Raw genomic sequence first — 17,518 nt, forward strand, 5'->3', positions numbered from 1 at the left:
GTAGAAAAACATTTCTGAGTTCAAAGTTCAGTCTTAAACTTCAGCTTTAAAGTGAGTGTGTGTGTATGTAGGGAGAGAAAATGAAAGCGGTGTTAAAAAGAGACCGCTGCAGGAAACCATATTGCTTTGGCTCTCACAAGCTTCCTGTTTCTACCACAGATATTGCAGCTTGAGACACTGATTTACTTATTGTTACCCATGACCTCACCACTATATATCACCGCGTGTAAAATAGAGGTAAAATAAATAATTATTTACAAGTTGTAAGATCATGATTAAGCAATAGAGGAAAAAAAAAAAAAACCTTCTTACAAAATTAATTATTAGTGTAACAGTTGCTTGGGCATATGAATCATAAATATTACAGATTATTATTTCTGATTTCCAGCAGTGATATTAGTCAGGTAGTAGATATATTTCATGTATCATATTCAAAAGAATCACTTACAGCACTTTTAATAAGATCTTTCCATTTGTGCTTTGTCAGTTTCTGCCCCAGAATCTGCGTCAATATGAAATAAGATTGAGGTGAAGAAAGCTGCCACAAAGAACGCTGACTCATAAAGCACATATCAGTTAGATAGCAAATGATGATTTATTTGCCAATCTATCTTCTCTTTAATTTGCCCTTCAAATGGACAATTGATGTCTGGCTCTCCAGACCACCAAAGTGCAGCGCTAGACAGAATCTTCCAGCAGTGGAAAACTGAGACCAGACAAAATGTAAATGAGAGATGCTTTTTGTCTTGGTTTTGTCTGCCTTTTTTTTTTAGGGTCATTGTGCTGTGTTAACATGTTACCCATTTCATTTATTAACCAAAGTATTTCACATTTTAGGTAAGTCAGATCACTCAGATGAGCCACAAAATTTCAGGTCTCATTCATATTACAAATGGTTCAGGACGAGTTACATAATGTTTAATACTTATTGCCAAGGGGTTTGAAAACCGAAAGCCCCACTAATTTAAAAAGGTCTTTGCAAACTTCAGAATTGCAGTGCATTGTATTGAAATGAGTACTTTTTGGGTGCACAAAGGAACAGGGCTCTATGATGATGTAACAGGCTCATATTGAATTAGTTTTATATGGTGGATCATCCTGCTTCATTGAGCTGATTGCTTTGCAGATGTGCACAGCTGGTCATGTCAGGTCTATAATGATGCTGTTTGACTGAGCAGCCTTGTGGCCACCAAATGCATCTCTCTCTCTATCTATCTCTGTCTGTCTGACATTCTATCTATCTATCTATCTATCTATCTATCTATCTATCTATCTATCTATCTATCTATCTATCTATCTTTATTTTATTTTATTTTATTTTATTTTATTTTATTTTATCACGTCGGAAAATCTTAAATATGCCTGTACAATTTAATCAAACGACATCCGCGAACACAATAAAGTATTTTGAATAAGTGCCTGGCTCGAGATGTGTCTTTCATTATTTGTTGCTATGCGCGTATCCGTAAGCGTCCTTCATGAATTTTGTGTGGAGTATAGGGGGCGCGCGCACAGCTCCAGTCAGTCCCACTGCTTTGCCATAGGGAGCGCGCACGGAGCGCGATAAGACAAACGAAACGAGAGCAGGGAACGCGGAAACAGTAGAAGCGGTTGACGATAGAGCTGAGGTGCATTAACCGGCGACTGCGGGAAAGAGCGACACTCACCACAGAAACCGCGTTTGAAAGCCCAGATTCTGGGTGTAACAGATTTACTTTTATTTCAGGTCGTCGGATTAGAAGCCAGTTTGAGTGGATAAAACCGAATCGACGAGGGGAAACGGCAGATTCTTTCTCTCTCCGGCTTGACTAGAATTAGTCGGGATTTGAGAATGTCGGGGAGCCGAGAGGAGGAGCGGCGGAAACTCGCCGACATCATCAACCACTGGAACGCCAACCGGCTCGACCTGTTCGAGATTAGCCAACCGACTGAGGTGAGTCCCCGGAGCCGCGAGCGAGCACAGGCCGCACGCGCTCCTGGCTGTCCGTGCCGCGAGATTCATTCCCCCAACACGCGAGATTGTTATAGTGAAGAAACGTGCGCTTGATCTGTCATAAATTATCTTTTTTTTTTTTTTTAAATCACCAAGTGGCTCTGGAACGACTGAATCTCGACATTAGGTTTATTATTACTTAATTCGTGTATTTTTGAGTCAGTTAATTACAGGTTATGCCTATTATAAAGGTGAAGTAAACACAAATATTTTGGTATGAATGAGATGTGAGCACTTTTAGCTGGGTCCCTGTTGCTGTTTAGCATTGCATTGGCCTTTTCGTTGTACGTTAAAACGTTTCTTATCGTGCACGAGCCGGTCATTTACAGGGGAAAAATCGGTGCTTGCAGTTTGTAGCAGAGCTGCATGCAAAACTGTCAGATTAGATCAGACCAGCTGCATAATAGTGCGGGATGATGATGATGTTGCATGAGGTTGTAGACGGTACGTTAATGTAATGAACATAAAAATGTTTTTGTAGATGTGATAACATGGCAGAAACTAGATATAAATGATGTAACTTGAAATGCACCGATGGTTGTGCATTTATTTGCACGGTGTATGTTTTCAGATATTTAAAACGCAAGCGTCATTGAATGTCATGCATGTTGTCATTCTGGTGCATGAGCATGCATGACTATTTTTGCTTCAATATTAGATCAGCGTGTTTTCGATGCAAACAATCGCGCGATCAATGAGGTGTTTAACAAGCATTGGTTTTCTTGAGTACATGCATGCACTTTGGCACCTGCAGATGCATTGGATTGCAAGCCACTTTTGGTAGGGAATTAGTGTTTTTAGGCGGGCAGTGCATGAATGCTTTGAATGAAGGGGGTTGGGGGTAAAGCATCAGGTCGGGGGTCTCTCCTGCTGATTTACTGGAAACCCCCATAGGCTCTGAGAATATTCTTTGGCCCTTAATAATTCATGCATAAGTGATATTGAGCCCCCGAAGCACCTGCTGATGTGACACAATAAAAGCCTAGATTAGGGTTGTTTTGGTCTTTAGAGGGTGATTAGGAAGAAGTGGACAGTGCATAGGAGAACCCCTACAAGCACCCCCTTTATGAGCACAAACTCCTAAGATCAGCGGGAGTGTCGAAGAGCCAGTGATGACGTAATCGTCTAGTCCTCCAACCAATTGTGACAGCCGATTTGCAAGTCTGCTTCTATTGTCACATTTTATTCACTGGCATACTGTATAGTAACTAGATCACCTAATATTTTTACTGTTTTACAGCCGTACTGATTTTCTTTTTCTTTTTTCAAATCACCAATGTGCAGATCTACTATCGAGAATTTCATTAGATTGCCAATCATTTATCTTTTTGTTTTGGGCTGTGGCTGGCTAGGGATGTTAAGTTTAAAATGCTTCGCATTTCTCACTTGATAATGAGTTATGTAAGGAATAATGTATGTAAACACTAAACAGCTCATTAGATAAGCTGGTTACTTTACCTGTGAAACACTGTTGTTTACAGTAGAATGTGCAGTGGGATAATTGAAGGGTTCTGCTGGTGCTACTGTATATTTTTGGAGACACGTATTATGTCGTAAATCAGTAGACCAGACGTTGAAATGGACAGATTCTGATTATCAGTCTATTTCTCTTAACGTCACCTCATTAGCTCATAGATGCATGCATGAAAATATGCATTTTGAAAAGAGAAGAAGCGTAATTGTATGCATTTGGGCTGCATTTGGATTCAGGATTTGTTTTGTGCCTCTATCCTGAGTAGTAGTGCAAGGATGGACTCTGCTGTTCTTTCATTGTCAGTTTTAATATCACAGTCATTTGGGATTTGGGTGTGTTTACAGTTCAAATTTGGAGATTCTGGGCAGACTTAAAAAGTGCCTTGTTGTATATTTAATAAATAAGCAAGTGTGTTTAACTAGCTTAGTCATTTATTACATGCATAATTTATCATCTTGGTTTTCTGGGATTGTAGTAGGGATGGTTTTGCATGTGGCATCGCATCTTCCTGTTACATAAAACTTTTCATGTTTGAATATGGATAGTGTTTATGAAGTCTTCATACTTCCTGTAGCTTCCTCTGTTTATTAAACATTGCGATGTTGCTCGTTTGTAATTTGCTTTTTAATGAAGCACCTACTAAGATATTAAATGGAAATGGAATATTGTTTTTAATATGATTAAAACTAAAAAGTTACAAGATAAGATGATTAAAAGATGACATCTTTCATAAGATTATTTGAGCTTTAAGAGAAGATGCATAAGGCAATTGTTTGTAATAGGGCAACTGAATGGTTTAATGTAACACATTTGATTCCGAAATATAAAAACCAAGACTTTCACCCATCAGCGCAGTGTTTTTAAGAGAATGGAGGAACAAAATTAGGCCTGCCATCATTTCCTGTATTTGCATCTGTCATGTCCTCCAGAAACAGTTGCATGGCCCTCACTGTCCCCTCCCTACTAAAGCCTTGTGATTCCATTCCCATGTGTCTCACACTGGCTAAGATTGGCTCTGTGACAACCGTTTTGGCAAGTGTTGGATGCCCATTCCATGGCTGAAAAGGCAAAAAACAATACAAAACAAAAGATTATGGAAATGATTATCTAGCAAAGCAAACGTCTCTGGCTTTAGATTCCAGAATACTTAATTTTCGTCACTAGAATAATGAAAACTCCCGTTATAAAAAAAGGTGTCTTAATTGTACAATGAATCTCTTATTTACATCATGCTTACACTTTGTTGGTTATAACGAAAGGATTTACTAGCGTGCGACTCGCATTGGACAAAACAAAACATTTTGCGTTTTCAGCGGATTCTGACTAAAGCCCATGTATACTTTGTTTTTTATGTGTATATACAGTCGAACATGTAGCCTTTCAAAGTATACTCCACTTGATAGTGTGCAAACGGAGGCAGTTGACACATGCGCTCTAGAAATGTTCATCTTCGTCATCCTCTGCCCGAGATTTGTAGCTGCATGTATTTTGCGCAATGAATTTGTTTTGCACTAATCAGTTGTCCCAAAAAGTGGCAGGTTGTTGTTTCACAGGAGAAAATATAACTAAAGAGATGGAACAACAACAAAATACCAAAGACTGTGTAACGAAGTTAAAGGATCAGGGAAAAAGGAGGCGGGAACCGGTGAACATTTGACAACTTTAATCATATAGGCTAAACTAAAAAGACACACACATAAACACAACACAACTTAAAATAGTCCAGGCCTGGTCCTCTCTCTTCCTTTACTGTCATCGCTCCTCCTTTTATGCTTCCGAAGCTCCTCCGTGAGAAACCCGAGACCGGTGCGGCGCGCAGGTGACGCTCATTTATTAATCACGCGACCGGCTTCTCCCCGTTCTCACGGCCCTCTGCCTCGTCCTCGTCCTGCTTCCCACAGACCTCAAAAACAACATACGCCCGCATTGACAAGATAGCCGTAACAGAATACAGACATTTAATAACTTCTGGAGAAAAATAGCACAGACACCACTGGCAAATGATAAGTATGGTGAAAAGCACTATACAAATAAATGTGAACTAATTTGAAACTCTGGACGAAGATGAACATTTCTAGAGCGCATGTGTCAACCGCCTCTGTTTGCACACTGTCAAGTGGAGTATACTTTGAAAGGCTACATGTTGGACTGTATCGCATAAAAAACAGTATACATGGGCTTTAGTCAGAATCCGCTGAAAACCCAAAATGTTTTGTTTTGTCCAATGCGAGTCGCACGCTAGTAAATCCTTTCGTTATAACCAACAAAGTGTAAACATGATGTAAATAAGAGATTCATTGTACAATTAAGACACCTTTTTTTATAACGGGAGTTTTCGCGAGATTGCAGAGTTCAATAAGCTTGTGCTTTATTGAGAGGCTCTTCTTTTGCTTTCTGTTTATTAGGCCTTGTCCACACTAGTATGTTTTTGTTTGAAAACGCATCTTTTTCTCTCCGTTTTGGTCATTTTATTAACGAAAACAAAGCTTTTTGAAAACGCTCTCCAAAGTGGATGCATTTGAAAACGCATTTTTGTACTGTGACAACCCTAATGTACAGTATTAGTCAAGTAAAGCAGGCTGTTCAGAAGCTAATGACGAATGATTTAGATATTAGTTGATCTAAAAGCAGAAATTATTACATTTAAGTTCTGCAAGTTGTTTATTGGACAATTAAGCATAAAACAAATAAACATTCCTCAATCTCTAGTATTTGTGCATCAAGAATGGATTAGCGTCTAGAGGGTATACCTTTAAAGATTGTGACACAGATTGTGACACAGTCAGCATATTCTTTCAGCATATAATGTGTAGCTCAGGGTAAAGGTGACGTGAAAGAGTAATCAAATCAGGTTTTCCCATGGTAGTATCTTCTCTTAACCTGATTGTTCCCAGCAGGTGATAGTTCAGTGTCACTTGTGGACGTGGGAAAATATTTGTGTATGCAGACTCACTCTCTCTTCCTCATGGTTGAAGCATCTAACCAAATGTATTTAATATATAATAGTGCTAATTTGGCAACCATTTACACTTGTTGACTTTATATAGAGCTTTAGGTCTGATGTTATGTTTGTAAGTCTATCTGCATGTTTGCATAATGTTTATGATGCACAATTGCTGATAAATAACTGTTAGTGGAGGCAGTGGCTATGTAGCGTTTGTAGGCAAATAGTGTTCTTGTGTGCAAAACTTCATCTTGTATAATTTTACACTCAGTGCTGTTAGAGAACATTAGATGTGACCCAGTGCTGCTTACTGCTGGATTATAATCACATACTGCATTAAATGAACTTTAACTCTGATTTCTCAGGGCATCGGAGACTCAAGTCTTTGTGTTCAATGAGGTGCGCAAGCTAAAAGATGTAACTTTTTGGTGGGTATGAAAATGTTGTATTAGAAATGAAGAGGCTTTGTCACCTCAACAGCGTGTGGCTCTCTGGGAAATCATCTCCATGGTGATTTTCATGCCTTTGAATGTGCACAATCTGAGCCTGGATTTCCTTTTTTTTTCTTTTTTTGTGTGAGAAATGTACTGCGGTCTTTGCTGTAATTGTGTAGGTATAAAACTCAAGAGGTTTCCCTCAGCAGTAATTTAAAAATCCTAATCCATGGTTCCCTAATCTGAGGGGATTTGAATGCACTTTTGGGTACATCATCAAGAATATCTGTGCTTTATCTGTCTTTTATTTTTGCCGTGGAACTGTCTCTTATCACAAAAACTCCCATAAAATTGTTAGAGCTGATTTTTCCCCTGTGTTGGCGTGTTTCCTGTTAAAACAGGAAAGTAAGGGCGAGATGTTTTTGATTAAAATGGTGTTCAGAAAATAACATTCAGTTTAAATTACATCACATTTGACAACTTGTACCGTGAATGAAAGCGATGAAGACGCTTTCAAAATACGTAAATTCTATCAATTTTCTTTGCAAACAATTGATGAATGGGAAAGGACGTAAAGTGTTAAAATGTGTTTAAATATTTTTGGTCCATTTTGCTAGAAGACAATTAATATATACTTGTCTTTTTGTCAATTTAGGATTTCACTAGTATATAGGCTCAAATCTAACAGACATGGACTAAAAGCTATTTCATGAGTTTGTTAAAGTATCCCATGTTTAGCAATTTCCTAGTTCTGATCCGTTATAAAGTCATTTGGCATTAATTTATTATTCAGAATTTTTTATGATGAAATCTGCGTTTATAAATCTCTGTGATTCTCTGAAGCTCTGTGACAGCTTCAGGTTTTGGCTGGTGTTTTCTCTGAACCTTTAGCCGTTGACTGAGCTCCTGTGCAAAGGCTGCGTGTTGAATCATAACAAGTGGCCTCACGTGGTGCAGAGGGTGGGGTTGCTATCGGAATCATTGTATTCCACTCTCACGCTTTTCCTCCTCGTACAGCGACTGTATTCCACTCGTACACACACATGTGCTTCACCCTCCCTCCTGCAGGAGAGCTTTGAAAACAGCTAATCGGCTCTGTTGTGCAAGTTCAGCGTGAGAGGTTGTCAACAGAGAATCAGAATTGGTACCACTTTTTTTCAGTACAAGCAGGCCTACTTACATTTGGGTACTTGCCGATACGATACCAAGTACCAATATGAGTACTTAATAATACCATACAATGTTTTATTTTCATCAGATGTTTTTCATTCTCTGACTGTAACAAAGTAAATAGGCCTTGTATAATCAAATTGCTTGTGTTTAAGGAGCTAGGCTATTTCTCACCCCTTCTCTTGACAATTTAGCAGAGCATAGTTTACTGTCTACTCTACTTTTATCATCATTGCTTATCTTAAAATATCTCCAAACGGCTGACATTACTCCTCCCCCGACTACCTGCTCAACTGACGAGAGGTTATGCTAATGTCAGGTTGCCATAAGGGATCGTTCACAAATCGCGTTTTTCGCGCATGCAAATTTGTTATTTCAAATGTAGGCGAGGATCATTTTTCCAGGCATGTCTATGTTCATGGTTGCATAGCAACGACAGACGCCACGGGAGCGCAAGCACTTGTGGAAAGAGGGTGAAACATTTATGGAAACGGTGCGACCGCGCTCTCTGCGCGTTTTTAGACGCGATATGTGAAACGTTACGTTAAAGTGGTGTAACGGGTGCAGTTGTATCTGGGGTAGTTTTACGAGCGCTATAGAGCTGGTAAGTCCCGCCCCTTCCGCTAATCCCCCTGGACCTCTAGGTTGAAAAATCGTCAATGCAAGTGAATGGGAGAAAATAATTATTTTCTGGTCCCGTTTGAATTTTGCCATGAATGTGAACATATGTTGTCTGTGAATTTTTTATATAACTTTTCGTGTAAAGAATGCTACAATTTAGCGTGTAGAAGTTTGATACGGTTAGACTTTGTGTGAGAGCACTTTGTGGACTACAACTCCTCGCTGCTTTCGACGCGTTTGAAACGTCAACACCACTAGCACACGGACATTAGCTCACGGATCCCGCTAAACATGGCTGTGTCTTTGGTGCACTTCACCACCTTCTTTCAGGGAGAGGACAAAATCGTTGAGGTTGGCGAAAACCACGGGTAAGTCAACTTTATGGGGTGACGTCACATAGGCGACATGTAGTCTTTCTCGTTATGTCTTTTCCACAACTGCTAGCCGAAGAATCATACCATATACTGTCAAACTTGTAACATGAAAAGTTATATAAAAAATTCACAGACAACATATGTTCACATTCATGGCACAATTCAAACGGGACCAGAAAATAATTATTTTCTCCCATTCACTTGCATTGACGATTTTTCAACCTTGAGGTCCAGCGGGGTTTTACGGAGGGGGCGGGACTTACCAGCTCTATAGTACATGAGCACATTATTGGATTACCTGAGTACTGGTATCGGTATCGGTGCATCTCTAAGAATTGGTGTTAACTTTACGAAGTAGGGCTGCAGCTAGTCTGATAATTGATTTAGAAATGAGTAATCTTTAGTTTTTCAGTAATCACATTAAAGTTACTGTTTATATAAGAACATCTGTACTACTTGCATTGTCTTTAGAATGTTTCAGTTATGGTTAATTTGAATGTGGTGTTCAACAAATTTAGTTTGTAGATCAAAATGATGAATACTGTACATGTATCCTATGTCTTCGAAATGTAATGATTATAGCAAAATTAACTGCTTTGTTTTTCTTAATGGAAATTTTTACATTATAAGAATATAATGGAAAAATATAGCAAAAAGGAATTTGGTTTTACCTATGAAATGCTTTGCAACTAGGCCTACCTTTTTTATAATTTTTTTATTTATTTTTATGTGTTTTTAACAGAATGGATTTTGACATTTTGATTTTATTAGCTATGTTCCCATCCAAAATTGCAAATTAGCAAAATTGGGAAATTGCATAAGACATTAGCGAATAAAGCACCGGTTCCATCCTATGTGTCCAAGAGAACAAAATCATCACTTCTTGGGAAATTAGCACAAAATATCTGTAATAAAAAGGAAAGACTGAAATCGGGGAAGCCATTGTGGCTCTTTATTCGTACATCATAAATGACTTGTGTTTCAGAGCGTGTAGATGAAACGCAATAAATACTGTCATGTAATCTTGAGTTCAGAAGCGGATGTCTGGTCTTTGGGAATTCAATCGTGTGAGATACTTCTGGGAGGTCATTATACCCAACCATTTTGATGACCGAATTTGGCTCAGGCATTACAGAATGATCAAACCAACATTTGGGATGCTGTGCAATGAAATTGATCCGCTGGTTAGTCCAGTTATCTAATCACATTCTTGTGACTTCTCTGTTGAAGTCACATGAGTTGACTTCTCTATTCGGTACATGTGTTTCTGTCCAAAATGATCCGCCTCATTTGAGCGCAAAGGTATTTTCATGGGCATGCACATCGGCGATATCCCAAAATTAACATACAAATAGGTGGATGGAAACATAGCTAATTATTAGTTAATTTCACAAAGGCCTATTTAATTTTTTTTAAAGCATGTCAAAAACATGAATTATTGCCTTGCATATCTTTTTGCATATAAAATGGACTACAAGTAGCAATTCAGAAGCAGTGTGTTGTTTTTATAGTATTTGTTGCATATAATGCATCACCTATCCACATAGTCCAAGATCAAGGCACCTAGATTTCCTTCATCCACCCAGTGACTTTGATCCTGTAATTTTTGTGAGGTGGTTCTGTGGTTTGTGCACACAAACGCCTTATTGTCACAGTGCTGAATGGCTGTCGTTAGACTGGATGGATGTCCTTTGAATGGGAGGTCTGATCCCAGCCCTAGCCTTGGCCTGTCAGTCTCTATTAATCTCCTGGGAGGCCCGATGGTCAGTCAGTGGCCGCTCCAGGGCTGACCTGATTGGCCATCGTTCCCTCCAACAAACACCCATTGTGCGCAGACCCGCTATTCTTGTGTGCGTGTATGTAGTCACACACAGGTGACCTCACAGGATCAGACGGCTTTTCAGAGCTGTTGACTTGTTTGTTTGTGCTGGTCTTTCCAACATGCTCTCTCATCAATTTACAACCACAGACAGACTCTTTTATTTCAGTTAATTCTCTTTTTACATTCCCCAGACTCATTGAATGCATATCCTAAATTTAGGCATGAATATACTTTTTGCAATATATAATTTTAGAGAAAATCTCTGATGGTATTGTTTTGAGTGCTTAGTGTTGAGAAATCTGACCCATCACACCCTCCTGAAGTCTGTTTCTAAAGTGCAAATGTTCCTCAAAGCTTAGCCAAATATTTTGTGGCGTGTTGCACATTTTGGAATGCATCTTTTGTTGTTACACTACGCATGTGTCCTCCCATGAGCGTGAAACTCTCTTTCGGTTGGCGAGCAGGCTGGAACGCCTTGTCCAAGTTCTCTTGACCGCTCATGAGGCCTGTTCTTGTTTACTGCACTGGTTTTTAGTACCAACAGTTACAGAAAGTACTGTGATGGTGCCATGCTTGATACGTGGTTGAGACAGTAATGTATCAAATGGTAAAACCATGTATATTTTATAATTATATTTATTTTTTTAAAATGTTATAAAAAAAAAAAACAATAAACAGGTGCTGTTACCAATGTAAGCCATATCATTCTCAATATATGATTTCATAATATTGTGCGCTCACTGTGCTGCCATGTCCTTGATGGAGATATTTTTATGCAGATTGGATTAAAATGTAATCCAAATATAATTAAAGTAAAATTGAATGTTGGTGGGATTAGCCGTAATGTCAAATAAGGTTGATGGGAATAAGCCTTTTTCTCTCATAATTAAGGAAAACTAAGCAAGTAGAAATTCCATGTTTGAGGCACACATTGGCCCATTTTCATTGTTCTGGAATGTTCCACACTTTCAACTCTGTCAGTGACCAGTCTTATTTTCTGTGTGGTCGTCAAACTAGGCTGGAATGAGGCGTCGACTTAATCCAGTGGTTCTCAAACTTTTGTGGCTTTCAAAAAATCTTTTTTTGACACCACACACGCACGCACGCACGCACGCACACACACACACACACATCCCTGACTACCAAACAATTTCACTAAAAGTTATAAAAATGGAACGATTTTTTTAAATTGAAAAACACATGTAGTAGTTTCACTTTGTAATGACATCGAATCATTGAAAAATATAACAGTAAGAGTAAATAATAAATCATAACTTTTAATTTAGATAAATATTTTTTAAAAATATTTCAGTGATGCTTTGGATGAACAATAGATCTCCTCACGATCTCACCTTCTCGTACGCCTTCTCGCCGGAAGCGGAGGAATTTGATTGTGGTTGTGATGGTTGTTGATCATACAGCTGAATGAACTCATTCGAGCAGCTACTTTAATCTCCTGAATGAACAAAATATTTCTGGATTTACACTTTAAATAATTGGATTTAAACTGTAAATTGCGGCTGTAAAGTGACTGAACGCAGCCATATAAACACCTTTCCTAAATAGGCCTACACTGCATAAACCTTATCTTTTGTCATGAATAGTATCATTAGGTATTAGTTCGTACATAGATTTAGTTATTATTTATTGGTAAATAAACCAAAGTATTAATTGGCTATTCAGTAAATAGACAATAGATTAACCAGAAAAAAAATAATCGTTAGATTATTCAATGAATAAGTTCTAGCCCTAGTTCAAACTCATTAAGTCTAAACAATCTCACTCGGTCGAAATAGGGTGTGGATTCACTACCCAATGTGTCGGTTCATCCACGCTCCCCGTACGACCACGATCGTATATTATCTGTGAGGTATAGTGTTTCTGTCCTTACTTTAGCACAATAGAGCTTTACATTTGGTTGGACTGAGGAATGTCCATCAAAGAATGTGAGGCTATGACATCATTACAGCTTGTTGAAAGGTTCATGGTACGGCGCAGTGTGTGCATTATTACTTCAGTGCTTTTGAGTGTGAAATGTGGTTTATCAGAGCACAATCAGGCCGTATCATGCCGGCTGATATCACTGTTGTTGTAATGCGTGTTGCACTGAAAATGGCCATTGTTGTGCAATTTTGATGGCTGATCCTATATGACCTTGTTCAGCAGCAGATGGGTGTATTTACTAGTAATACTAAAACAAACCACTTGAGTTTTGAGAGTTTTGTGCATGCAAGAATTTTTACATTATTGTATATTCAGTATTTTGTCTTGCATTAAGGATGCTTTTGGCTAAGAAGAAGTTTGTAGTATTGCTCTGTTTAATGCATTTATTGTATTTAAATCCATTTCACTTTATTCTACATTAGTGCTGAAAAAGATCTACTGATTCAGTCCATAAAGCATATGGGTAAAAAAAACCCTGTGCTCGACTCGTAATCTCTGCTGAATTATGGGGGCCGAGCTCGGCTGCTGAGAGGGGTTGAGGGAAAATGACCACAGCGTCAGCTCTCTGTTTGTGTTGGACAGAGGAGATAAGCAGAGCCATCCTGTGAGTGTGTGTGCTGGCCTTAAGATAACACTGGAATGAGAGTTCAGCCACAGCAGAAAGGCCTCCTGCTCTCATGGGACGGAGAACGGGGACGGCCCTGTCAGCTACTCGCTGTCTGAAAGTGCTCTGCTAAATCACAGCCCAGGAAATGCCTAATGACTGATGATCCCGACTTGCGTGGAAGAACCACAGGCCTCAGAGAGGATGTTCTGCTTCCCGAATCTATTCGTTTGCCTCTTAAATGCATTTAGGATCTCACTAAGGAAAAATGCTCTAACTTTTTGTTTTTTTGTCTAAGTTTTCAGTGACAACTATACGTAGGGCTGGATGATTAATCAAAAGAATGTGTTCTTCTACACTCGAGCAGCTCATGATTTGAGTGTCTCAGAGCGGCTCGGTTTGCAGTAAATGCTGCTCCACATGAGCTCATCTCTCCATGTGCTTCGTTTGGGTTGCTTACGTATAATATGGGAATGCAACATGCACCAACCATCTTCCCAAACTTGTATTGAGAATGAAATATTAGTATTGTAGTTATTACATTTACATTTTTATATAATAATATTATTATTATTTTATTGCCATGTTGAGATATAATCACAAAATTTTGGACCAAATTATGCAACCCTAAGCAGACCTGAAGCTTTCACAATTTTAATAGAAAAATCACCCCATATCCTGTAGCCCTAACTAAATGTGATTTTTGATCATTACATTTGAAGTGTTTTGGAGGTCTAAATGTCTGACTAAAGAGCTTTTCTTTTGTCAAATGAAGATCGTTTTGTGGCTTTTAGTTGTTTAGTGTAATTGTTTTAGTGTGTTAGGCAAGTTTTTAAAAGTATAGCCTACACTTTTAAAAAGTACTTCTCTCCAAAGGTACTTCCAATACTATCTACAATCGACTGGCAATAGCAAGTAGCAAATTGTGCTTTTGGCAGGCTGTGATGTAAAGCCTATTATTGGCTAGTTTATAATGAGGACGACAATCCTTTTAATCAGTTCTGCCTTGATTTCCTGCGTTTAGTCCATGCAGACCACCATAAGGCCAATAAACAGTGTTAGCTTGTGTTTTAGTCCATTAACATTTTTTGAATGTTAAATCCAGCCTGAAAAAGCAGATCTTTCTGCATTGTAACAGCCATACCTGAGCGGAGCAAGTGCTTTCTTTGGCAGTCGTCCGGGCCTTTCCGTTGTAGCTCTCCACCCCGCCAGGGCCTCGAGCTGGGGGGACGTTACCTACCGAGAGCAATAATATTGCAACAAGTAGACAATGCATGTATGGGAGATGACCTCTGCAGGGGAGAGTTTCCAAGTACAGCACCGCCCCTCAGATGGTTATTGAACTAGACTGCGATTTTGACCCCAGAGAGCATCTTTCGACATGAAAAGCAGCTCCTCCCTGCACAGATGTCTTCACTACATCTGTTTCTGTTTATGAAACCTGCTCTGCCCAATTTGAAATCACATGTAAAGATGTTATAAGCATGACGTGAGCATCGTCTCGGGCTGCAGATGCAGGGACAGACTGGGTCTTCTGGGTGGTTTTGTAGGTGTGGGGATGCGGTTGGCTCTGTATCTGATGGTCCACTGTATGCTGTCTGGTTCTGATGGGTGGTGTAGTGCTTGGCGTGAACCTTGGGGGAAATCCTGCTTGAAAAAATCACTTCCATATGGAACGAGCAGTCCGGCTGCAGTCTGGCTTCCACAGACAAGCAGGGAAGGAGGTGTTGAAAATGGTTGGGTTTTGAGATGCATTTATGAACCGAGTTGTTTGTTTATAAACTATTTAAAGTGAACGACCGGCACACCCTCGTTGTGTGACTTGAATTCCCCTCTTTAGTCATTGCATTCATTGACTGGAGGAGTAGCTCATCGCCCCAGTGTGTGGCCGTAATGAAAGTTTAAACGAGGCTAGAGTTTCACCTCTTTGCAAAGTTTCTCTGTTTAGTCACACACCGAGTGTTAACTTTGCTAAAGCAAGCCTTCGAAAGGATAATTTGGATGCAATCTGAACAATAATCGTTTCCTGATGAATTGTGAATTAATCGGGCATAATTGGATGCGTCAGCAAACAAAATTTCCCTACCGTACAAGTCCGCTCAAGGCAGATGTAATAGGACTGTGCGCTGTTGCATAATTTAGAGGCCTTGGTGTGTGGGTGTTTGTCACTAGTTGAACCCGATACTGATGTGTACACATACACACACATACACTGTTTTGGATCTGTCAAACCTATGAGTTTGCACATGTCCCATAGGTTGTCCAAAAACCCAAAAATATTTTTGTGTTCTCAAAATCCATCATCATAAATGTTAAAGAAATAGTCAAGTGGAACTCTTTTTCTTCTGTGAAACACAAAATTAGTTTAGGATTAATACAATGTTGTTAATCTTTTTGAACGAAGTCTCTTATGCACACCAAGCATTCATTTTATTTGATTAAAAATACAGTAATACAGTAATATTACGGTTTAAAATAACTATTTTCTATTTGAATATATTATAAAATGTAATTTATTCCTGTCTTGTGATGGCAAAGCATTACAGTCTTCAGTGTCACATGATCCTTAATGGCTTGTTCAAATCCCCGTCTCTTAGTATTAAACCTTTCATCTTTTAATGAATCTTCATAAACTGGTTTAAATCAGTCTGATGAATCCTTCACTGAATCAGACTCACTCACTGAACTGTAGGTTTTCATTACTTTAAGTGATGTCTGTCTCAAAACAAAGTGAGTTTTGTGTATTTAAAGTTAACCTTTAATTATTATGATTACTGACTAGTTGTTCATATGATGACATATTGTTTATTTGCAGTTGATGATATTTTTATAAAAGACACTAAGATAAATTGGATGTGTATATATGTGACCTTTCCATTAAAGGATAGAACCATCTGGACAGCTACACCTTGTTTTATGACTGCGTTTACATGACGTGACGTCCATGATTTCACGTTGACTGTATTCTGGAGTGTGTCATTTTCTTGTCTGATTATCCCTTGTCCTGTCGCACCACAGGTTTATGTTTTTTCAGCTGTAATGACACGGTGTGTCCATGATGAAGGTTTTATAGGAGAGATCCTTGTAACTTCCCATGACTCATGGCTGAATTGCAAGTGTCAAGGGAAAAAAATCTCTCCCACTCTGTGATCGGTAGAGCATTTAAATCTTCTGCCACTTAACCACTGGATTTTATTTAACTGGGGACTATTTCCTCCCCTCAATTTACTGCCAGTCTGAGCTGAAGGGGCAGTTCTCATCAGGCCCAGTGGCCTTGTGGGAAGATTTCAGGAGCGAGGTAAATTACTCCAGCTCAGGAGACAGTAAATGGAGCGACACCCTCGTGATCGCTCCGGTTACAATGCTTCTACTGTAATGCCGTGGCCTAACCTTGGTCCTCTCATTTATTAACGCACCTGTCATCGCAGTTGAGTATTTGCCGAGCATGATTTGTGACATTGCTGTTGTTGGGGTAATAAATTACACCTACCCGCTCTGTTTCGTATCTGGTAACTCCTTCAACCAATGCAGACTGAAAATGAAAGAGTAAACACTCAAAACAGAACACAGTATCGGGACTCAATTTATTTGAACATTAAACATAAGCATGAATCTGCCATTCCATAACACTTTATGGAATGGCAGATTCATGCTTATGTTTAATGTTCAAATAAATTGAGTCCCGATACTGTGTTCTGTTTTGATTCATGGGTTATTTATAGGTTTGGTTTCTCTTAAGTGTAAAGTGCACTTGCAGGAAGTTTCTGACATAATTGTACACAGTTGTATGTAGTCATGCATTGATCATCCTCAGCAAATATTTACTCGGAAAGGAGACTCCTTCGCTCAGCTGTTCTACTCCTACTGAGCGCTTAGCGATGGGAGGGGTGGGTGTGTGACGAAGGCCATGAATCCACAAGAGATGACAACTTGCATCTGGAATTAATTACCGATACTGATGTGAAGCAGGCCCTTTATCGGAAAGACTGTCATCGGCTTCACAATTGGTGTTGTTTTTACTCTAGAGACACCATGCCAGGTTAAAGTGGGAAAATGCTAACTTTAGCCTGATAGCAGTAAAAGTGTACGTCCAACCCTCCTTGCAAATCGCCGTCCAAAGCCACGCCTCCTGAAAGCA

General features: G+C 39.1%; 1 protein-coding gene across 19 annotated transcripts in view; it reads left to right on the plus strand.

Moving 5' to 3' along the window:
* The first annotated feature begins 1,570 nt into the window (after positions 1–1,570).
* Positions 1,571–17,518, plus strand: part of afdna (afadin, adherens junction formation factor a) — a 108,634-nt gene continuing 92,686 nt past the window's right edge. For 16 of the 19 annotated variants that reach the window (XM_079888543.1, XM_079888559.1, XM_079888544.1 and 13 more), the window contains exon 1: positions 1,571–1,933. In XM_079888543.1, coding sequence (XP_079744669.1) covers positions 1,832–1,933 — 102 coding nt within the window. In that variant the 5' untranslated portion in view covers positions 1,571–1,831. The remainder of the gene's footprint in view (positions 1,934–17,518) is intronic. The other 3 variants (XM_079888554.1, XM_079888552.1, XM_079888553.1) reach the window with 1 other exon arrangement.

Source organism: Squalius cephalus (assembly GCF_949319135.1).
Source record: "Squalius cephalus genome assembly, chromosome: 12".
Classification (NCBI taxonomy): Eukaryota; Metazoa; Chordata; class Actinopteri; order Cypriniformes; family Leuciscidae; genus Squalius; species Squalius cephalus.